This window comes from Polyergus mexicanus, unplaced genomic scaffold (assembly GCF_030449975.1).
Source record: "Polyergus mexicanus isolate NDT 795.1 unplaced genomic scaffold, iyPolMexi1.0 SCAF_5, whole genome shotgun sequence".
NCBI lineage: Eukaryota > Metazoa > Arthropoda > Insecta > Hymenoptera > Formicidae > Polyergus > Polyergus mexicanus.
In genome coordinates this window covers 8,057,576-8,078,165 of record NW_027223325.1, presented here as the reverse complement: position 1 = coordinate 8,078,165, position 20,590 = coordinate 8,057,576, and the positions used below count along the sequence as shown (strand labels likewise).

Here is a 20,590-nt window from a genome sequence, read left to right as displayed (position 1 = left end):
GGATGCTTCTGCTCCTTTTTTTCCGATATGGCTTTAAATATATATGTAAAAAAAAACATTTTTGTATCGCGCGATCCATAACATTATATATTACATATTACATATTATATATATTGTACAGGGTGTGACCAATTTAAATAACAAAACTTCAGGAGCGTGTAGGGGACCGAAAAGCTAATACCCGTATTCATAGTCCTTCCTTATTTTAAGGACGGAGGAAGTCTCCATGAAGGATTCCTTGAATCTGCAAGACCACCTTGTTTCATAGATGGACGACTCGAGTCTCCCTTTCAGAAGGAAGGAATATTTTAGGGATTTTTAGTGACCGACTGGAGGCAGCACCGTTTTATGCTGCCTGCAACTAATTTCATATAATACATATGAAAACTTTTTCGTATCTTCAAAAAATTCCACGGGATTTTCCCAATCGCGAATGTATCTTTTCGGAATCCGCCACAGAATCCGATTCTCTGGATTTTCGTCTTCAAATCCATCGTCAGAATCATTTAAAAATTCATTGTCCATTATCCCTTTTTCCTTTATACACTTTCAGTTTGAGAGCGCGACAACAAATAACCACAAAACCACACATGTAACGAAACTAACTTTTGGAGGTTATATTTGGTTATATTCTGCGTATCGTCTGCTAAAAAGGTCGCATCACTCCTCAAGGAAGCTCGTGACCTTCCTTGAGATAAGGGAGCCAGTAAGATTCCTTGTTCGGTCAAGGAAAGTTTATGAAACGTGGAACGAGGAACAAGGAATCCTTATTCCTCAAGGACGGACTATGAATACGGGTATTAGACGGTAAGTCCTTTAGAGGTTTGCTCGTTTTCGCTCCATTTTCGAGAAAATCACAAAAAAAGAAACAAAACAAGTTTTCGTTTTTTTACTTATTTATTTACATTTTATTTATGTTATCATCTATTTAATGCAGATATTGTTCAAAATGTTGCCCTCTTGTAGCAATGCAAGCGTTACATCTAGCACTGGACCTCATTAATTGCAGCTAGACATTGTTCTAGTGATATTTGGTGCACTGCGTCTATGATTCGGTCTCTTAATCGCTCTCTTGAATTGATTGGCACCGTAAAGGATAACATCGAGTGTTTACGTATGTAAGGAACCTTGAAGCAGAAAGTTTATTCGGTGCCAATCGACTCAAGAGAGCAACTGACAATGAGAGATTGAATTTTTGCGATTTTCTCTAAAATGGAGCAAAAACGAGCGAACCTCTAAAGGGCTTCTTGTCTTAGTTTTTCGGTCCCCTACACGCTTTTGAAGTTTTGCCATTTAAATTGGCCTAACACCCTGTATATTATGTATGATATATGATATATAATATATTATATATATTCGTCAAGAGGAAATAATGTATCGGGAAAACGAATTAGGATGTAGGCGCTTTCGTATTCAGTCTCGAAGAATAAATCATAGAAATGGACAGATCGGACTATCGGGTATCATTGGTTCCATGACATGTAATTCGAGCAGACGTGACGTTTGTCTAGCTCCTATCTGACCACATGTGTCAGTACATAACATCGTGCGCGGAGTAGACGACCCTTTATTAGTATAGTGGAATAAGACACGCCCATATCTTAGTGAAATGAGCTACAACTTTGAAAATAGACATGTCATCGTCGATTACGGTGTTGCATCGAAAAGGCTCTATCTTTTTAATTTTGTAATTGCTTCGGAGATATCACACTCTTTGAGCGATCAATTATCAATTGCTACTTTTATAACGCATCTAAAAAAAAAAAAAAAAAACTGCATTTAATATCAATAGTATTTTTGCAAATTAATAATGCAAATTGATAAGAGGATAAATTATTCCCGACGTGCACATTGACTTATCTATTCAAGGAAGTAATAATTTAACATTTCATTTATAATGCAATTTTTTTTATATATTCGAATAAATATTTTAAAAATTGCTATGCAATGAAAATAACTCTGACATATGCAAAAATATAATTCTGTAAATGTATACTCGATATCGCCATTTTAGGGGAAAAAAAAAAAAAAAATTATTCCTACGAATAATGAACAAACATGCAACGCTCATATTATATTACAAACACAGAGAATGTGCCGTAAATATTAACTAAATATTTCGCAGGAATCGAAATAACTATTTCTTTTTTTTTCTTTTTCCTTTTTTTTTTTTTTTTACATTCCCGTGAAAATGATTAAAGCCTTTTATAACGAAAAAAAAAATTCGTATCGGAAAATTTATATTTCCTCTACCGTATCGCACACCGTATCGTGCACCCGCGGATCCCGGAACACGCGCGTGCAACGAGCGTGTAACGAGCGTTGCCGGCACATACGGTGGAGAATAACGTACGCATCGAACGCTATCGCGCGTTAGGAGGAGAAGATAGGAGATGACGACACAGAGGCCATAGATCGTCAGGGTTGGAACAAAAAAAAAAAAAAAAAAAAAAAAAAAATTTAGAGACGCGTTCGCGCGTAGAAACGACGAAGACGGGTGATGCTTTGGACATCGTCGTCATCGTGAAAGGTGGGAGAGAGATCGGTTTGGTGGAGAAGGGCGATTAAATGGCACGAGAGGTCAGTGCCTCGAGAATCGGAGGGGGGTGGGGGGGAGGGAGGGGGGGCCGGACACCAATTGGTACAGATGCATCGCTATAGATGTACGAAACACCGCTGGGGGGACACGAAACGTACGCGCGACCACGTCTCCAGATGTTTCCATATTTGACAGAGACGGAAGTTTCCGCGCGAAAATATAAAATGTCGTGTAAACAATATAGATGTTTACGTTGGCGAGAACTTGTGTATTGGATCCTCTTTGATGTAATGACGTTTGTCAAGTGTAGAACTTTGTAGAGGGTAGGGGGACTTTTGAAATTCTTCGATTTTATAAAATATGAATAGACAGCTACTTTCTTTATCGGCAAAAGTATGCTAATATAGGGAAAAAAAAGAGAGAGAGAGAGAGAAGTTATTTCTTCTTCTCGTGACATATGAAGTACGATTATTCAACTATTAATACAATTAACATACTTTATCTTTATATTTAAAATATATATGTATATATTTAAATATATGGTATATATATATATATATATATATTTAAAAAAATTACATTGTTTCTTGAAATTACACATCCGACTCAAATGTCAAATATGAAGAGGAAAGTAGATATGAAATGAGAAGAAAATATGAGATAAAGAAAGTCTGCTGGTTTTTAGTAAACTTTGTAAGATAATAGACTTTAAGAGAAATATCATCGTTAAAACTTCCACTGTGTTATTGCGTAACTTAGTAGCTTGCTTTGCTCGCCGATTACTTTTTTAACCGAGGAATATTAATTTGTTTTATGCATATTAAAGTCTTTTTCCGGTTAGTATACGCATTCGCGTTATCGTAGTCATCTTTGATTGGGACTGAGCGCGTTGCGTGTTAAGAGTAAAACCTACACAATCAAATATCCTTCTACAAATGACAATTCTGCATAATTGCGTAATCTTGATCGGGACACAATCTCCTGTACCGTCGATTATAAAAACATTATAAGAGATTAACATCGTACTTTTTTTTTTTTTTTTTTTTTCGTGGCAGCTGACAAAACGTGAGATCCGACTGTGAGAAATACACTGTGTTATGTAATCTTACATCGGTAATTATTCTCGTTTGAAGATTACATGCGTTTGAATTCGCGTAATGTGTCCCGTACAATCGTCACTCGATAAAATGTCGAAATAAAGGCGTATGGAGAATTTTTGTAGACCGATCCGATTTGACATAGCGCATTCGCACGCGCCATATCGTATTGACACACTTTATAAATCCTCGCATGTTTCTTCACGGCTCGCAGTCGAGTATCTCATTGGTCGGCGAATCTTTATTCGTTACGATTATCTCAAGTTTGATGCCATGACCCTCTCGGGATCAGCCATGACGACGTGACCTATGCTCATCTCCCGAGGATTTCTCGCACTACAGATTATAATTACACTGCTGCCTACCAGAGAGCGATAAACATATTATTCGATGTACTAAAACGTGAAACGTCCAGAAAGCTCCGTCCCTCGTTTCAAATGGATAGCAGCCACTTTAAGTATAATAAGCAGATTTTACGCGTGCATATTATAAGAGTACATTACCGGAAATAAGATGGGGAGATTAAATAAAACTGGGTATAACGAGATGGTTATAAAGTGATCAAGTGCGTGTGCTTTTTTATATGAGGAAACATACTATTAGGTGTACAACTTTGCTTCCGCCGCTTTTTTCCCCGAAATTCGAGGCTTTATTGTAAAAAACTGGTTATACATTTATAATTCAAAGTATTGTCCACTCCCAATGATCGTGCCAATTCTTTTTGACTTTGACTCGAGTCTTCATTAAGTAATGCCTCCAATTCTGCATCTTCGAAAACCTTCTCTCTTCCACCGCTTATGCCGGTCTTCGACGTGAAAATCACCGTTCTTGAAGCGTTGAAACCACTCGCGACACGTTCTTTCACTAATAGCGGCTTCATCATAAGTATTTGAGAGCATTCGATGAGCCTCAGCCGCAGATTTCTTCATATTGAAGCAGAAAATTAAAACCTCCCGCAAATGACGAGAATTTGGCTCGTAAACTGACATTTTCAATCGAGAATAACTTTATGATGCGGACACAAATCGACTAATGTTTCTATGGGGTTATGTTGACAGATGCCCAAGTTTATCGCATGACGTCTATGATCTATTTATTTCGACCACTACTTACCGCTAAAGCCATCTATAGGAAAACGGCGGAAGCAAAATTGTACACCTAATAATTATATCGCAAACATTCCCATTTCAAAGCTCCCCTTCTCTTCACTTGTCTACCATAATTAAGAGTTTAACGTATTTAATTATACCGAGCGTCTCAAAAAATCCATCCACATCTTCTTTCATACATCTTCGAACAATCCATGATAAATCTAATCTCAACGATTTCGTTTTACATTTCGATAATCGTATCTCGAGAATCAATATTCTAGAAAAATATATAATAGGACAGTGCATAGTTTTATAATTCACATTTACCATTTATAACATAATAATCAATTTATAACATCACAGTTGGAAAATTTGTTTTCTTGTTAAAAATGTAAAAATATTAAAATTTGTGCGTTAAATATTTAAACACATTTATATATATATATTAATTTAACATATTGCTGTTGCGTTAATTGAACTCGAATGTTAGATTATAAAAAAAAAAAAAAAATGTGAAAATAACGCATATATTTTTAATAAATATTTCATATTATTAATGATAGGATTTATCTGTTAAAAAAAAAAAAAAAAAAATGTTGATTTTATTCTACAATAGGATATTTTACAGATCGTCAATAATATTTTTTCGAAGTTAACTTTACAAATATTTCCATCTTTTACAGAAAATTTATTTTAAATTATTATAAAGTTCGCATTAAAATATTAACATAATATTAGCGTGTCACCATTTACGACATATCCATAATTTGTACGGATCGTTCGGGACACGTGATATATGTAAATTGAATCCGAATTGTTCGACTGCGTAAAATAATCGATGCTTTCCGTTGAAACGAAAATATTATTGCGACTTGAAAAATATCCGCACACCGCGGACTCTTCACCGTGGCATTGGATCACACGAGAGCTGAATATTACTTGCCGCGTTCGCGCTAATTCGCGACGGTGGCCGCAACTCGCTCGCATATCCGTTTCGTGAAGCGCAACGTACGTAACGAACGTGCGATACTCATTAGGAGAGTCAAGGGTACGTTACGTGAGAGGAGCGCGGTCGTGCATTGTATATCCGCCGCGCGTTACGTCATCGCGCGAGCGCCGATCGGCACGCATGCAACACGCGACTCCTCCCCGCGCGCGCTGACGTTTCTCAAGAAGAAAAGAGCGCGCGAGAGGGAACGCCACCGGAATATCGCCGCGTGAGAATGTATTATATATTCGCGTCGATCACGCGACGCACGCAGGATGATCTCGCAGGACAATCCTGCCTGCTTGAAATGTCGAGGACGCGGGTCCGATTATTTAAATTTCACGCGGAAATCCGTATTCGGGAATGGTGGTACATCATCGTCGTTTCTGGCGCGGGATCCCTCTTTCTGGATATTCGACATTTCGGTGGCATTCAGATTCATCGTACATAAGAGACGTCCTGCGCAAGAAACGAAACGCACGGAGAGTTATCGAGAGAATCGCTCGAGGCGAGAAATTTTTACCGGGAGAAAGGCGGATTCTCTGCGATGCCGCGAACTGTACGGAGGAGCGCGGGAATCGTAAAGCGCAGCCGACATGATTCTGTCGTAATTTACCGGCGAGGGAATCTCAGCCTTGCTCCAGGCAAGGTGAATAGAGTGTTGACCATGAAACCTCCGAGACTGACAGCTACATTTTCAAAGAGGAGGACGGATATATATACTTTCGATACGGCGAGTGTCTCGAGCCGCTCGGCAGGATACGACGTCGCAGGTCGCGTTTTCTCTCAAAGTTACACGTATGTCGATATAAACTTGAATATAAAAAAAAATCTCCGAGAATTCCATAAAAAAATTTATCTAAAATCATCCAGAGTCTTAAATACACAAAATTACATGTAATACATAAATTTGAGTATCTATTCCTTGCACCGCCCATACAGCACCGCAAGATTGCGACAATATTGCAGCAACATTTTTCTGCATGATTGCAACAATATTGCAGCAACATTTTTCTGCAAGATTGCAATATTGCGAAATATTGCTGCAACGTTGTTATGATATTGCAGCAACAGTAAAATGTCCGCCTACAGAAATATTGCAATATAATATTGCAGCAACATAGCAATATAATATATATGCAATAATGCTTTATGTATATTTATCGATATAGTATCTTTAACATATGAAAAAAATAATAAGAAATTAGGCATATAAGAATCAGGATTTAGTGTGTATATAGATTTTCTGTATTATAACAATAACGAAATTATAAATTGTAAATTTTTCGGTACACATTCGACTTCCTTCAGTGACAGAGAATATCTAAGAGAAATAAGAAAAAACTCAATTTGCCAATTTGTAAATTCACAATGTCTTTGTATCCAAAATATTCAGATATGCAAAAAGATTGTGGTGGATTTACGCATACAACAAGTTTTTTCACATCTCTCTTGTCTTCATATAATCTCAAAATTTATTTATTAAAATCTCAAGAATCTTTTGCATGTTTGTCCATTCTTATATAAAATCAAAAATTATTATCAAATTTGAAAATGGAAACTACTAAAAGAATTCTTAGTCCAATGTCCGAGTCCCCTGTGTTGGGGTTATATCATACAATTTAAACTAAAAATAATTATTATAAATAGTTATTATAAAAATATATTATAAAAAAATTATAATTAAAAATAGTTATTATATCTTTAATCTTATTAGCCGCTTTTTGTAAACTTTATATAATCATCGTGACTAAAAATTAAATGCGGAATAGATAGCGCAATATGCGCCGCATAGCGGTAAACGAATGAACTAGCGATAATACTTTCTTTAGAATATTTTTGGAATGTTGCTGTAACATTACTAAAGTTATATTGTAAAATAATGTCTTTGTAATATTTCTGCAACATTAAAGTACAATATGCAATATTGCAATATTGCAGCAATGTTGTTGCAAGCTTTAGTGCTGTATGGGGCGAGATCAAAAGTGATGTCTCCGTCAAGATCGTTCGAATGAGTAATTATTTTTCTAGCAGATTATAAAAAATGCCCGAAACAGGATGAAATTGCATCTTACTAGATGCCTTTTTCACTTTATTATATAAATTTTTTATATCACCTTCCAGGTACAATTGCCAACGTTCCGATAGAGAGAGAGAAAATTTTCCAAACTTTCTCCAATATACGAAATAAATATAATATTCGTTTATATGAATATTGATAATAATTATATATATATATATGAATGATAATTATATAATATATGAACGAATATAAAATACGAGAGAAACATACAGAAATTTTTATATTGATGCTTTTGTGCTAACATGCTATTTACATAATTCAATTATGACCGTAATGTATCGTGTGAGATTTTATATATTTAAAGATTTTATATTTTATTCTTAGATTAATAAAAATAACGCGTATATATTGTAATTAATGTCTACAAAAACGTTCTTCTCTCTCTTTTGATAAAAAAAATTCCTTAATAAAATATGAAATGATGCAACAAGAACTTAATGGACTGCGTCGAAACGAGTCCGAGAAATTGACGAATGTAGAAATCCCGATGGAAACTTTTGGTCCCGATCGCGCCGGAGCCGAAAGTGGGCGGGGGAGCAGATGATCTCGAGATGACGATATTGGCAACATGGTAGCAAGATCGCGCATGGAGGCTGGAACGGAAAGGAGAAGGACAGAGAGTGAGAGGGGAAGAATCCGAGGAGTAGAGTAACTGGAAGAGAGAATGATCGGCGAAAGAGAGATGCGGCAACGACGCCGGTCGTGCAAAAATAACGCGGGAAGCCTCCTTTAAACTCAACCGAGCGCGTCTACAACTCGAAATACACACCGCGTATAGGGGAAAGGAATTTTGGGGCTTGTATCGAGAGCGTGCTCGAGAATAGGAAAATGATTCTCATACCATAAATCTATATGGATCTGGATAAATATAAAGATATATCAGCATCAGGGAACGTAAACGATAATAAAATACGTTAGCAAATTTCTCAATAACGTATCTCGTGTTTATAAAGCTTTAATCTAAGGTAAAATGTTTTTTTAATTAAAGTTGAATAAAGTCTAAGCTGAAATGTTTGATAAATTTGAAAAAAAAAAAAAGAAATGTAAATCGATTTTGTTGATCGAAAATCGATTACGAAAAAATTTTCAATAACGTAATCTATGTTTGCAAATTTTGACTCTACGATCCGATGAGAGATTAGACTCTATACATAACGCGAGTAATTTTCGAAACGCGTTTGGGCGATCTGCCGGCGATTCGCGCTAATTGCGCCGTTAACCCTCGCTTAATGACCGCGTGATAAAACGCAACGCGCTTTTTCCGTGGAAAAAAAACTCGGAAGCTGCGGAGTGAATTTTTCGCTCCGTCGATTATGGCACTTTGCGCGCGCGCGCTTGCGATTTTCCATGACTTATGCTTTTACTAATTTGTTCACGAAGGGGGATATGAGAGAACGATACACGCGTCTTGAATCGTGCCAAGTTTTTTTCTTTCACAATGCAAAATTTTATTCACAATTATATCCCGAGATCGCATGCGTTACAGATTCATTTAACAAATTGTTCATTTCTTTTTGAAAGAAAAATTCTTTTAGTAATAATTATAACGTGCAATAATTTCGATATTATTTTAAACATTAATAGTTTATACTAATTTTAATATTACGTATGTGCGTGTGTGTGTGTGTGTATTTTGTGAATATTATTTATTTGACAAGTGTAAAAAAATAATTTCTCTCCTTCATCTATATCATTTCATCTTTTATTTCTATTTTGTTCTCGTAATAATTATTTTCTCTCTCTTAAATTCTTATTTCTAATTGTAGTTAGATAAATTTGATTATATTTAATTGCCTAGTTAATTAAGTAATTATCATCCCATTTATTTTTTATGAGTATTACTTTAAAGGGAAGTTACTGATATTTTATTCCTTACATTTTTTTTTTTTTTTTTTTTTTTTTATTATCATGTATATGTAGATAATACACGGAGTCTAATATGTGCTCCGTTCCGTAGAATGATTCTCAATCGATCCTTCAGGCCGACGGAAATTCATATTAGAAAGCGGCGACTGCTTTTCATTAAGTTGAGGATGTCTCGTTAAAAGTTTATACGGTCGATTACTGTCTTTAGTCTCGCCTCGTTTTAATATACTCAATCGGTATCGGGACCGTCATAATTATCAAATCAAATCGTAGAACAGTAGAACTCTGGAAACTGTAGTTTGACGTCCATCGTATATCCATTTTATGCCGCCCAGTTTCCCATTATCGCTTACGATTAATTACCTTCGATATATCTGATCACGCTTGTCGTTCCTCGCGAAACTATTCCATCGTTTATACAGTAACCATTGATATAAAAATGCATCTGTTCGACTACTGCCATAGAATGTCTCCTATCTTCTTGAATCATGTGAATTTCCATTCAAGCTTTTCCATGTCAAGCAGATTCCTACGTTACTTGAAGATTGCAAATCGCCTCTCTATTTTAAATTAGCACAATATATCACCGTTTCACGTCGACGGTGCTTATCACGCTAATCGCGAAACAACGACGTCAGAGTTACAAGGTAACCTCGCGTGAGATACTGTCACGCAAGCCACTGTTCAGAGAAATCAGAACACCATGAAACTCTATCCAAGTGCATTTCTAATTTTTCCGGGCTCGGCAATTGCTACTATTAGCCAGTACTATTTAAAATATCAATCGGATTGCACATCCTTGAAAATTCCTTATTACGACACGCGATATGATATCAATAGTCTTAGCCTCAGTATGTATGTGTGATGGTCTCACCATATAAGTTTTTTATCCGTGTACATTGGAAAAAAAAAATATATATATATATGTTGGAAAAAGAACTTTCTCTTAGTCTGTCGAAAAATATTATACCTCCGTATAACTTTTGCGTAGAGAACGCGCGTGACATAAATAGCTTCGATATCATAAGTTACTTCCAAAGTCGACACCTTGGATTTAATGACCACGACAATTTTAATTATCAGGAGAATGCGCCGCGTGTTAAAAGATAAAGTCAAAGACACATCGGATTGATTCTCTCTCTCTCTCTCTTTCTCTCCAAGAAACCGGAGATAATTCAGTGATAACGATCTCACGAGAGAGAATCCGGAATTCTCCATGGTGTTCCGATTTCACTGGCCGATAGCGTTCCAGTATCTATCGTGCCGTAACAACGTGAAGATATCCGCGAAGAAGCGGAGGGACGATCGGACATTCTCAGTCGAGCTCATTGTCGGTCGTTAGAGCGCGCCGGGCCGTCTCTAATCGTCATGGAAGGATGCTGAAACCGGTGGATCAGCCGGTCTCAGGGAATGGAACGGGGAGGATGGGAAGAGGGGGTGGGTGGGGCGGAGGGGCGGAGGGGAGAGGAGAGAGCTTTGTAATGACGGGCGCCAACCAGCGTTGGTCTCCAAACCAGACGGATGAGTGACCTTTTTGGCTCCTCGACACCTCTCCTCTCTAGCATGCTCGCTGCGCTAGAATTCCAAGCCTCCGCTATATAAAAAGGAGGCGGGGAGGGGAGGGAGTGGAGGAGAAAATTAGGCTGCTCTATCCAACAGCGCGATGGCTTAAGGGCTTTTCACATCTCGGCTGAGAAACACGAGTCCTCTCACTGTCAGTCCTCTTATTTTTCCTCTCTCTCTCTCTCTCTCTCTCTCTCTCTCTCTCATATAGCGCTCTTATAGACTCTCTTATAGATGCGGCTATAACGTTATATAGGCAAGCGACACTCGTGGAAATTTAGCGGTAATCTATAAAGTAAATCGCTTTTTCGTCATTTTGTGTTAAATCTCATGAGAAGCTGGACAAAAGTGGACGATCACACTGTAAAAAATTTTCTAAAAATTCAGGCACGTTTTTGTCTGACTTTTCAAATCTGAGCGTCTGAGAAAAATTTCGGACAAACTCCGTAGAAAAAGTCCTCAGTAGAAGAGTTTCTGGGAGAAACTGGCTGGTGCCTAAAGAAACTACCCAGTTTTTCTAATCAAAATTTTTCTGCCATTTACTTGCCAATAATTGAGTAATAATATTTTTTTCGAAATTTCATGGCCAGATATTGGCTATAATATGATTTTGTTTTTTTCCCCACACAGATGGCGCTTCAAAAATGTAATATTTGTATTAAAAAAATGGACAAATTCTAGAATATAATAATTGATCAGTACAACTATGGATATAGTTATAATGAAAGCGACACGTCTTTTTTTTTTTTTTTTTTTTTTTAAGTTAACTTTATAAATATTTAATAATACTTTGAAGAAATCATTTTTTATGTCCGATTGAAAAATTTGATCAATAAGCAGAAGTGAAAAGAAAATTGATTAACAACAAACAACATAACCCGTACAATAAAAACCAAAGTCGCGGGTTCGATTCCTCTATTGCAAATCAAAAATAATGTTTTTAAATAATTTGATATAACATTATCCGATTAATTCGATTTAATAAAGTGTTTAATAATTTATATAAAAAAAAATAATAAGATTTTTAATAGGATATATTCGTCTTGGAAATAACGTTAGCCGATGAACAAAATATCTGGATAAATTTTTTCAATTTTTTTTATATAAAAATTACTCAGTTATCGTTTCGAATTTAGCTAAACTTATTATCGAATAATTTTTGAAACAAGCGTCGACCAAACTGCTAAGAATTTGGTTAAATTTCCTGGCTAAATACTGGCTAGTAACTAGAATTTATAATCTGGCCAAATTTTGGATTTTTTTCTACTCGAGCCATCTTAATAATCAGAAGAGTTTGTCTAAAAACTGAAGTGTGTCTGCAAAGAAACCGCGGACACACTTTGTCTGAAGTTTCAGTCAACGCTTCTTTACAGTATAAAATTGAAAAATAAGTTCAGAAGAAACTATCCACACAGACCATATCTGAGACGAAGGTCGGAGCGATTCACGTGTAAAATTCAATTCACACCACGCCGACGAAACGCATCGCTGAGAGATGTACATCGTCCGCGTTATCGCGCGCGGACTAATAAAAATTTCTCGACTAGCAGAGGCGGGATTGCACGCCGAAGAAAGCAGCGATTATTGTGCTCATTACTCGAATAACAACAATGTTACCATAAGTAACTACATATAATACTTGTAGCGACGTAATTAATAGCGCACGCGTGATAAGCAGTATAAGCACGCATGTAAATGCGGAAGGGCCTTGATATGAAAGAAGATAAGAAGCGCGCTTAATGAATAAGTTCCACTTGCACTCATGACATCTACATCATTAATACCGTCTATTTAATAACGTCTCACTCATGTACAATAAATGTAACATTGCAATATAATCGCGTTGATATCGGAGAAAGGGCTTACGATCAATCATGAGAACGAGGCCTTATCTATCCGATTCCTCGCGATTCCCTCATTTTCGACGTCACAATTCGCCGATGACAGATGAGGCATCCGAATGAAATAACGAATGACTGTGAGTGCGCGGCTGGCGGGAGGAGAATCTTTTCCCTTTCCTCCGATTTTCGATTCTCGGAACCGCGTATCCCTGAACTCTCGCCAGACATTTTCGCGTGCCGCACATCACAAGCCGTGCATAAATAATGCGCGTCGTAATGTCGTCTGAAGAGAGCGAAACGAGCCACGATGATTGTCCGTCCGGCGGCATCGATTTATGCGTGTACTTCGACCCGGCGTAACGTCGATGACGACGATGGCCGGCGGCGACGACGACGACGATGACGACGACAATGGCGACGCGCGAATCCACGGTGCGAACGGTCCTTAAACTCCCCCCGCGCTGCTGCTGCATTTTGCATCGGTACGCATTCCCGTGCGCGCGGGAAACACAGAGAAGAGATACAAATATCTCTCTCTCTCTCTCTCTCTCTCTCTCCGTCGATTCTCCTCCGCGCCACGTGACTGCACGCTGCAGCTGTAGCCGTCGCTCTGCGCGACTTGCATCTATAAGTTGCTCGCCTCCGTGGATTTTTAAGGCGAATTCTCGCCACGAGTATTGACGCCTCGGCTCGACACGCGATAATTGAGCGACCGTGAGGTACACGAAAGATATTCCTCCATAACCCGGCAATTTCTCGTATTTCAATTTAAATAACGGAGAAGCGAGGAAAACACATGGGCGGAAAATACATTCGTCTCGTGACATTTGTCAATTGGTTAAGGCGTTCGAGAGTTACGAGAGGTCCTCAAACATGGACTCTCTATTGGCTACGGATATAAGGATTGCAATAACTTCTCCTTCATACGTCAAAACAACTTCAATTGAAATCCGTCAAAACAGCTTTACTAACTTTAATCACGCTGCGTACAATTGGAGATATTAATCTTTTTTGTAGCGAGATTAGTTTATTTCCTCGAAATATCCTTGGACACCTCGAGTGCTAACAGTGTCAATTCGAGAATGTGAGTAAAAAGGATGCGGCTTTTTACGCGCGAACAATTTCATGATAAATTAAATGGCTAAGAAACGCGATATTAATGATTAAGTTGGAACTTTTACTATTTTAACTAAACAAAAAAAAATATTATTGTAGTTGCCAAACATATATGTGTCTCTATCTCTTTATGAATTGCGAAAGATCCTTATAAAAATAATATATCAGTTGTGTATAATTTCTATATAATTTTTATCTTATTTTAATTATTTAATCATGGAAAATGTAAATCTGACAGTTGCAATTCTCTCTCTCTCTCTCTCCCTTCCCTCCTTTCTTTTTCTCTGTCAAAATATTAGAAATTATGAAAAAGATGAAGAAAAAGGAAGAAAAGCCGAATTGAAGAAGCTCTGGAAAAAACACCGAAGAAATATTCGTCCGGTTGAAAGAAAAATTTTTTTTTCTTTCTCTCTCTCTGTTTAAAGCATCGTTGCGACAAAGTAGATTCGCACGTCGACAGACATAATTTGCGTAGATGACTATTAACGATTACACGCGCGCAACTGTAGGTTTTCAAGATTGAATTACTTCGAAATGTTGATGAGACTAATTAGTGAGCGAAACACAAAAACACGAGATATCTCGCCGGTCGTATACGTAACGTGTAACGTCGAGCCGATCGATCCAGAAGACGAACTTTATAATTGTAAATGTTATAATGCATTATTAACGTTTTAATTATGTGCGCCGCGCTAAATAAATACTCGCTGCTTCACAATTACTAACGTTTCGACTCGTATTCGCGTTACGTTTGTTTAATTTCGTTAAAGGATCAACTGTCGTTTATACAAGCTATTTTCTTATTAATCATCAATTAATGATTGATAAGATTATAACTTAATATTCCGTATTTAATCGTACAATAAACAGTTGCGATTTTCGTTATGTTTACCGCGATAACTGCGACCTCTATCCTCCTCGATAGATTACAATGTCATAAGTTTAAAATTTACGATGCGCGTACGTAATTTATGTAAAATAGATTCGATTTCTGTTGAAATAAACGTTTGATGTATTTACTATCCTTCCTTTATCGTTTAGATAAAAGCTTCTTCTCTTATCAACGGTAAAGCGTAGTTTCAAGCTACTCGAGATATCCACTGTTTCCATTAATTAAAAAAATGTTAAACAAGAATTTATAGATGCAATATTTTCACGCAATCGAATGGAATTAATAGAGGGATTATAGAAGAATAAAATCGATGGATAATCGTAATTTTAATAATTATTAAAAATTATTAAAATTTCACACGATTGTATTATATTAAAATTATAAAATAGGAAAACTCCTCCCAGACTGAAGATACCGTCCGAAACGTCCGTCCGTAATGTAATCGCGACGTGAATCATCAAAAATATCATGCGCACGAATTCCCGCCGGATGAATTCTCGCGCTTTAACCTTCGCACTGTCGCGTGTCACAATTGTTTTCATACAGAACGGAAGTTTTTATATACTACCGTGTAAACGTGACTCCGGAATGATTTCGGCATTCGTGCCAGCACACATTGCTCGAACTCGGGTTACCCGTGATAAAAATCGCGCGTTTCTTGCATTAAGTGAAACTCCGGTCATATAGCGATGGCTCCAGAAACGTGGACTTTTTGTATTTTATTGCGTCTCGTATAAGTCATCGTTTTAGAAAAATTTTATTGCGCATTTGCATTGAAGACGAAAAACAAGAACGGTTTCGTCCAGGGTGACACTTGATGATAAGCAAGGAAGAAGTTCCGTTAATGAATTATACATATATCTTGAAGTTACGAAGCGTGACCTCTTCAAACTTGTCCCAAGTGATCAAGGATGGTTCAACGCTAGAAAGCTAGTCGCGCGTTTGTCATTGGGATTCTCATCCCTGATTAAAAACACGATTTGCAAAAAGTGTTTCGTGACGCAAGTTAAAATTTTGATCGCCCAATCCCGAGTTTACCTTCTGACTAGAAGACAAATACACACACACACACACACACACACGTACGAAAGTAGAAAAGTACTTACCTTCCAACCGGCGCTGCTATTGTTATCACCCTTGTCCTTGAAGTAGGACACATTCTGGACCATCCACTCGTAGATCTGTGAGAGGGTGAGTCGCTGATCGGGCGCGCTGGTGATCGCCTGCGTGATCAGGTCGGCGTAGCTGAGGTTACCCCAGGCGTTCCTCCTGGACGAGTTCTTCTTCACCGTCAGTAGACCGCCCTGAGCCAGCTGGGTCTGATGGGGCGGCGTGCCGCCCTCGGCGCCCTCCTTCGTGGCGGGCGCGTTGCCCTCGACGTATCCTTCGGGTCGCGGTAACGGCCATGTGTTGGAACGGGCTCTGGTCTGTGGCTCAAAGCCGGTCTCCAGATCCGGCGAGGTCGAGAACTCGAAGGAGACTCCCTTCTTCTGCGCCTGCTGCTGTTGCTGTTGCTGCTGCTGCTGCTGGGACGGGGTCATCGGCCCCGTAGCTGAGACCGGAATCGAATCCATCATATTGGATGATAGGTCGACACCGAGAGAACCCGTTCGCGCGCGAGGGAGACGATCCAGATTGCGTTTCGGTCGTACTATCACTGAATACAGATGTATACGTGTGTGGAGAGATGGCCTTTGTACGTCCTCGTTCGTCCACGTTCGAGTCAAATTAATGTGCGTCGCTGCTACTTCTCACTGCGATTCCTCCACACATCACCATCAAAGGGATCATCGATAGAGCGCGGGATCGGAGCAAACGACGCAGCCACAATGAAAGGCGCGGATCGGAACGCGCGGGAACTCTGTCGTGCCGAGCGACGACGACGACGACGACGACGATATTCGACGGCGAGTTCGCTGCGATCGTGCCTTCACGTACGACTGGCGGCGGCGATGAACCAACTGAGGATTCCGGTGTTCTGCGTGCCGAAAGAGCGCGCGCGAGCGAGCGAGCAGGAGAGTCGTAGAAGGAGATGGACGGCGACGGTGACGATGACGGCGATAACAGCGGCAGCGGGAGAAAACGAGCGAGAGAGTGAAAGAGAGAGAGAGAGAGGGAAAAGAGAAGAGCGAAGCCAGTGGTGCGAAGAGAGAGAAACGATGATAGGCGCACGACGCGGCGGAAGGAGGGAGCAGACCACGTGGTCAAACTCTGTGTTTACAAGCCGTGCCGTCCGGGGGTCACGTGGCCATGTTTTGATAGGAACTTGGCCCGCCAGCACGAGCCGAGCGAGAGTCTACTCTTCTACGTCGTCACTGATGATGACGATGATGGCTGCTCGTCGCGGCGTGATTCTCTTCGTGTTCGGCTGGCGACGACGCGATCCTCCCTAGAGTTCGCCGATAACGCGATCGCGTTGACGATGATCCTTGGTGCCCTCGTTGCTCTCGGCGAATCGTTTTCCCTGGTATCTCTCATCGATTACCCTCGGGATCCTCGGGATCGCCGGCGAGCTGTCGCTCCGCGCGTTCCTCCGAGCGATCGCGATCTCGATCGGCGCCTCTGTCGTGTCGGACACACGTGGACGAGTCGTCTCCTCCTCGTGGATGGAGGAGAGTCCGTCGCGACGACGGTCGCGTTTTCACCCCCGTTCGGCGAGGAAGGAAGCAAGGTGGGAGAGAGGGACTCGCGAACGTGCGCGAAAAATCGCTCGTTTTGCGACTCGAAATAAATGACGTCTCGCACTCTCGTATACGACGGATATGAGGTAAAGGAAACCTACTGACACTACGTACAACTTGCCGGCAAGGCAGCGCGGCGCATACTGGCGAATTCCTCCGGCCGGCGCTCGGAACCTACCGAGTGGAGCCGAAGTCGCGAGGAGCGAATTTGCGACGCCTGTCGCCGCACTTTGGCGCGCCGATCGCCGACAGCGTGACATGTGCGAGCGAGAAAGAGAGAGAGAGAGAGACACGGAGAGAAAGAGAGCGAGAGAGAGGGTCGAAAGGAGTAGCGTGAAAGAGAGATGCACGAAGAGTACTCGAGAGTGGCGTGGAACTAGGTGGGTGACTCGGCGGCTTGGTAGGGACAAGAAAACCGGAGTGGGAAGCTAACAGTATAGTGGGGAGAGAGAGAGAGAGAAAGAGAGAAAGAAGGATAAATAAGAGCGAGAGAGAGACAACTACGGGTTGCAACTTTGTGCGACGAGAGTGGGAGGCGAGAAGGAGAAAGAGAGAAAGAGAGCCGGAGTCGATGAAGGAAGGGGGGGGGGGAGGAAGAGGGGAAACGCGACGCGAGGAGGGAGAGTGCAGCGTGCACTCTCGTCGCATCTAACGGGTGGGCGGGAAAAGGGGTATATACGCTGTATCCCACCTCCCTTTGGGGTTTAGGCATCGCGCGCAGAACCCACGAGGAGGGAATATTCGCACGCGGTGCATCTTCTCCCTCTCCCTCCACCATCCTCCTCCCTCCATCCCATCATGCTCTTCCTCTCCCCTTTCTCACACAACCCCCGGTTTCTCCTCTCTCTCTCTCTCTTTCCTCTCATTCCGATCCTTTCCTCGGCTTGATTTTGCGGCGACAACCCTTCCGGTACTTTTTCGTATCGCTTTATCCTGCGACTTGTAGAATCCGAAGATTCCCAACGAACGGCCCGATCGAAATAACTCGGCCTGTTGTTTTCGGTCTGCGTGCCTATCGAGAATGGTACAGCGTCCTCCGAAAGCCCCCGTGAGCATTCCTGAATACGATTCGGGAACATTGTAGCATCTCGCAACCGAGAGCGGATTCTTCGTCGCCGAAATATTTGAGACGATTGAATACACCTTGGTTCTCGTTCGCAACCCAGTAAAATTCCAAATATCCTCTTTATAGCAAACATATTCATCTCACGTTATCCTTTCACGTTTAAGATCACATTGTAGTGAGAAAAGAATAAAAGATATATGTAACATATGCAAGATTATCTTTCAAGTTATTATATCAATGGCTGCGAAAATGTTGGACGCAAAATATTCTTACGATATATTCAACGCTGATAATAATTTAACTCATGAATATTTTTTTTTTTATGCGGGAGAAATTTATTAAAAACCGAGAGCGGATTCTTCGTCGCCGAAACATTTGAGACGATTGAATATACCTTGGTTCTCATTCGCAACCCAGTAAAATTTCAAATATCCTCTTTATAGCAAACATATCCATCTCACGTTATCCTTTCACGTTTAAGATCACATTGTAGTGAGAAAAGAATAAAAGATATATGTAACATATGCAAGATTATCTTTCAAGTTATTATATCAATGGCTGTGAAAATGTTGGACGCAAAATATTCTTACGATATATTCAACGCTGATAATAATTTAACTCATGAATATTCTTTTTTTTTGCGGGAAAAATTTATTAAAAACCGAGAGCGGATTCTTCATCGCCAAAACATTTGAGACGATTGAATACACCTTGGTTCTCGTTCGCAACCCAGTAAAATTTCAAATATCCTCTTTATAGCAAACATATTCATCTCACGTTATCCTTTCACGTTTAAGATCACATTGTAGTGAGAAAAGAATAAAAGATATATGTAACATATGCAAGATTATCTTTCAAGTTATTATATCAATGGCTGCGAAAATGTTGGACGCAAAATATTCTTACGATATATTCAACGCTGATAATAATTTAACTCATGAATATTTTTTTTTTTATGCGGGAGAAATTTATTAAAAACCGAGAGCGGATTCTTCGTCGCCGAAACATTTGAGACGATTGAATATACCTTGGTTCTCATTCGCAACCCAGTAAAATTTCAAATATCCTCTTTATAGCAAACATATCCATCTCACGTTATCCTTTCACGTTTAAGATCACATTGTAGTGAGAAAAGAATAAAAGATATATGTAACATATGCAAGATTATCTTTCAAGTTATTATATCAATGGCTGTGAAAATGTTGGACGCAAAATATTCTTACGATATATTCAACGCTGATAATAATTTAACTCATGAATATTCTTTTTTTTTGCGGGAAAAATTTATTAAAAACCGAGAGCGGATTCTTCATCGCCAAAACATTTGAGACGATTGAATACACCTTGGTTCTCGTTCGCAACCCAGTAAAATTTCAAATATCCTCTTTATAGCAAACATATTCATCTCACGTTATCCTTTCACGTTTAAGATCACATTGTAGTGAGAAAAGAATAAAAGATATATGTAACATATGCAAGATTATCTTTCAAGTTATTATATCAATGGCTGCGAAAATGTTGGACGCAAAATATTCTTACGATATATTCAACGCTGATAATAATTTAACTCATGAATATTTTTTTTTTATGCGGGAGAAATTTATTAAAAACCGAGATGCTTCGAAACATTTGAGACGATTGAATACGCCCTTGGCTCTCTTTCGCAACCCTGTAAAATATCTCGAATGTCATCTTTACAGCTAAAGATATTCATCTCGCGTTATCCTTTTTAAGATCACATTGTAGAGAGAAAAGAATAAGAGATAG

General features: G+C 39.4%; 1 protein-coding gene across 2 annotated transcripts in view; it reads right to left on the bottom strand.

Moving 5' to 3' along the window:
* Positions 1-17,920, bottom strand: part of Foxo (forkhead box, sub-group O) — a 144,145-nt gene extending 126,225 nt beyond the window's left edge. Inside the window, exon 1 of one of the 2 annotated variants that reach the window (XM_070295667.1) lies at positions 16,183-17,920. In XM_070295667.1, the coding sequence (XP_070151768.1) occupies positions 16,183-16,653 (471 nt within the window). In that variant the 5' untranslated portion in view covers positions 16,654-17,920. The remainder of the gene's footprint in view (positions 1-16,182) is intronic. The other variant, XM_070295666.1, reaches the window with a different exon arrangement.
* Between the last annotated feature and the right edge of the window lie 2,670 nt (positions 17,921-20,590).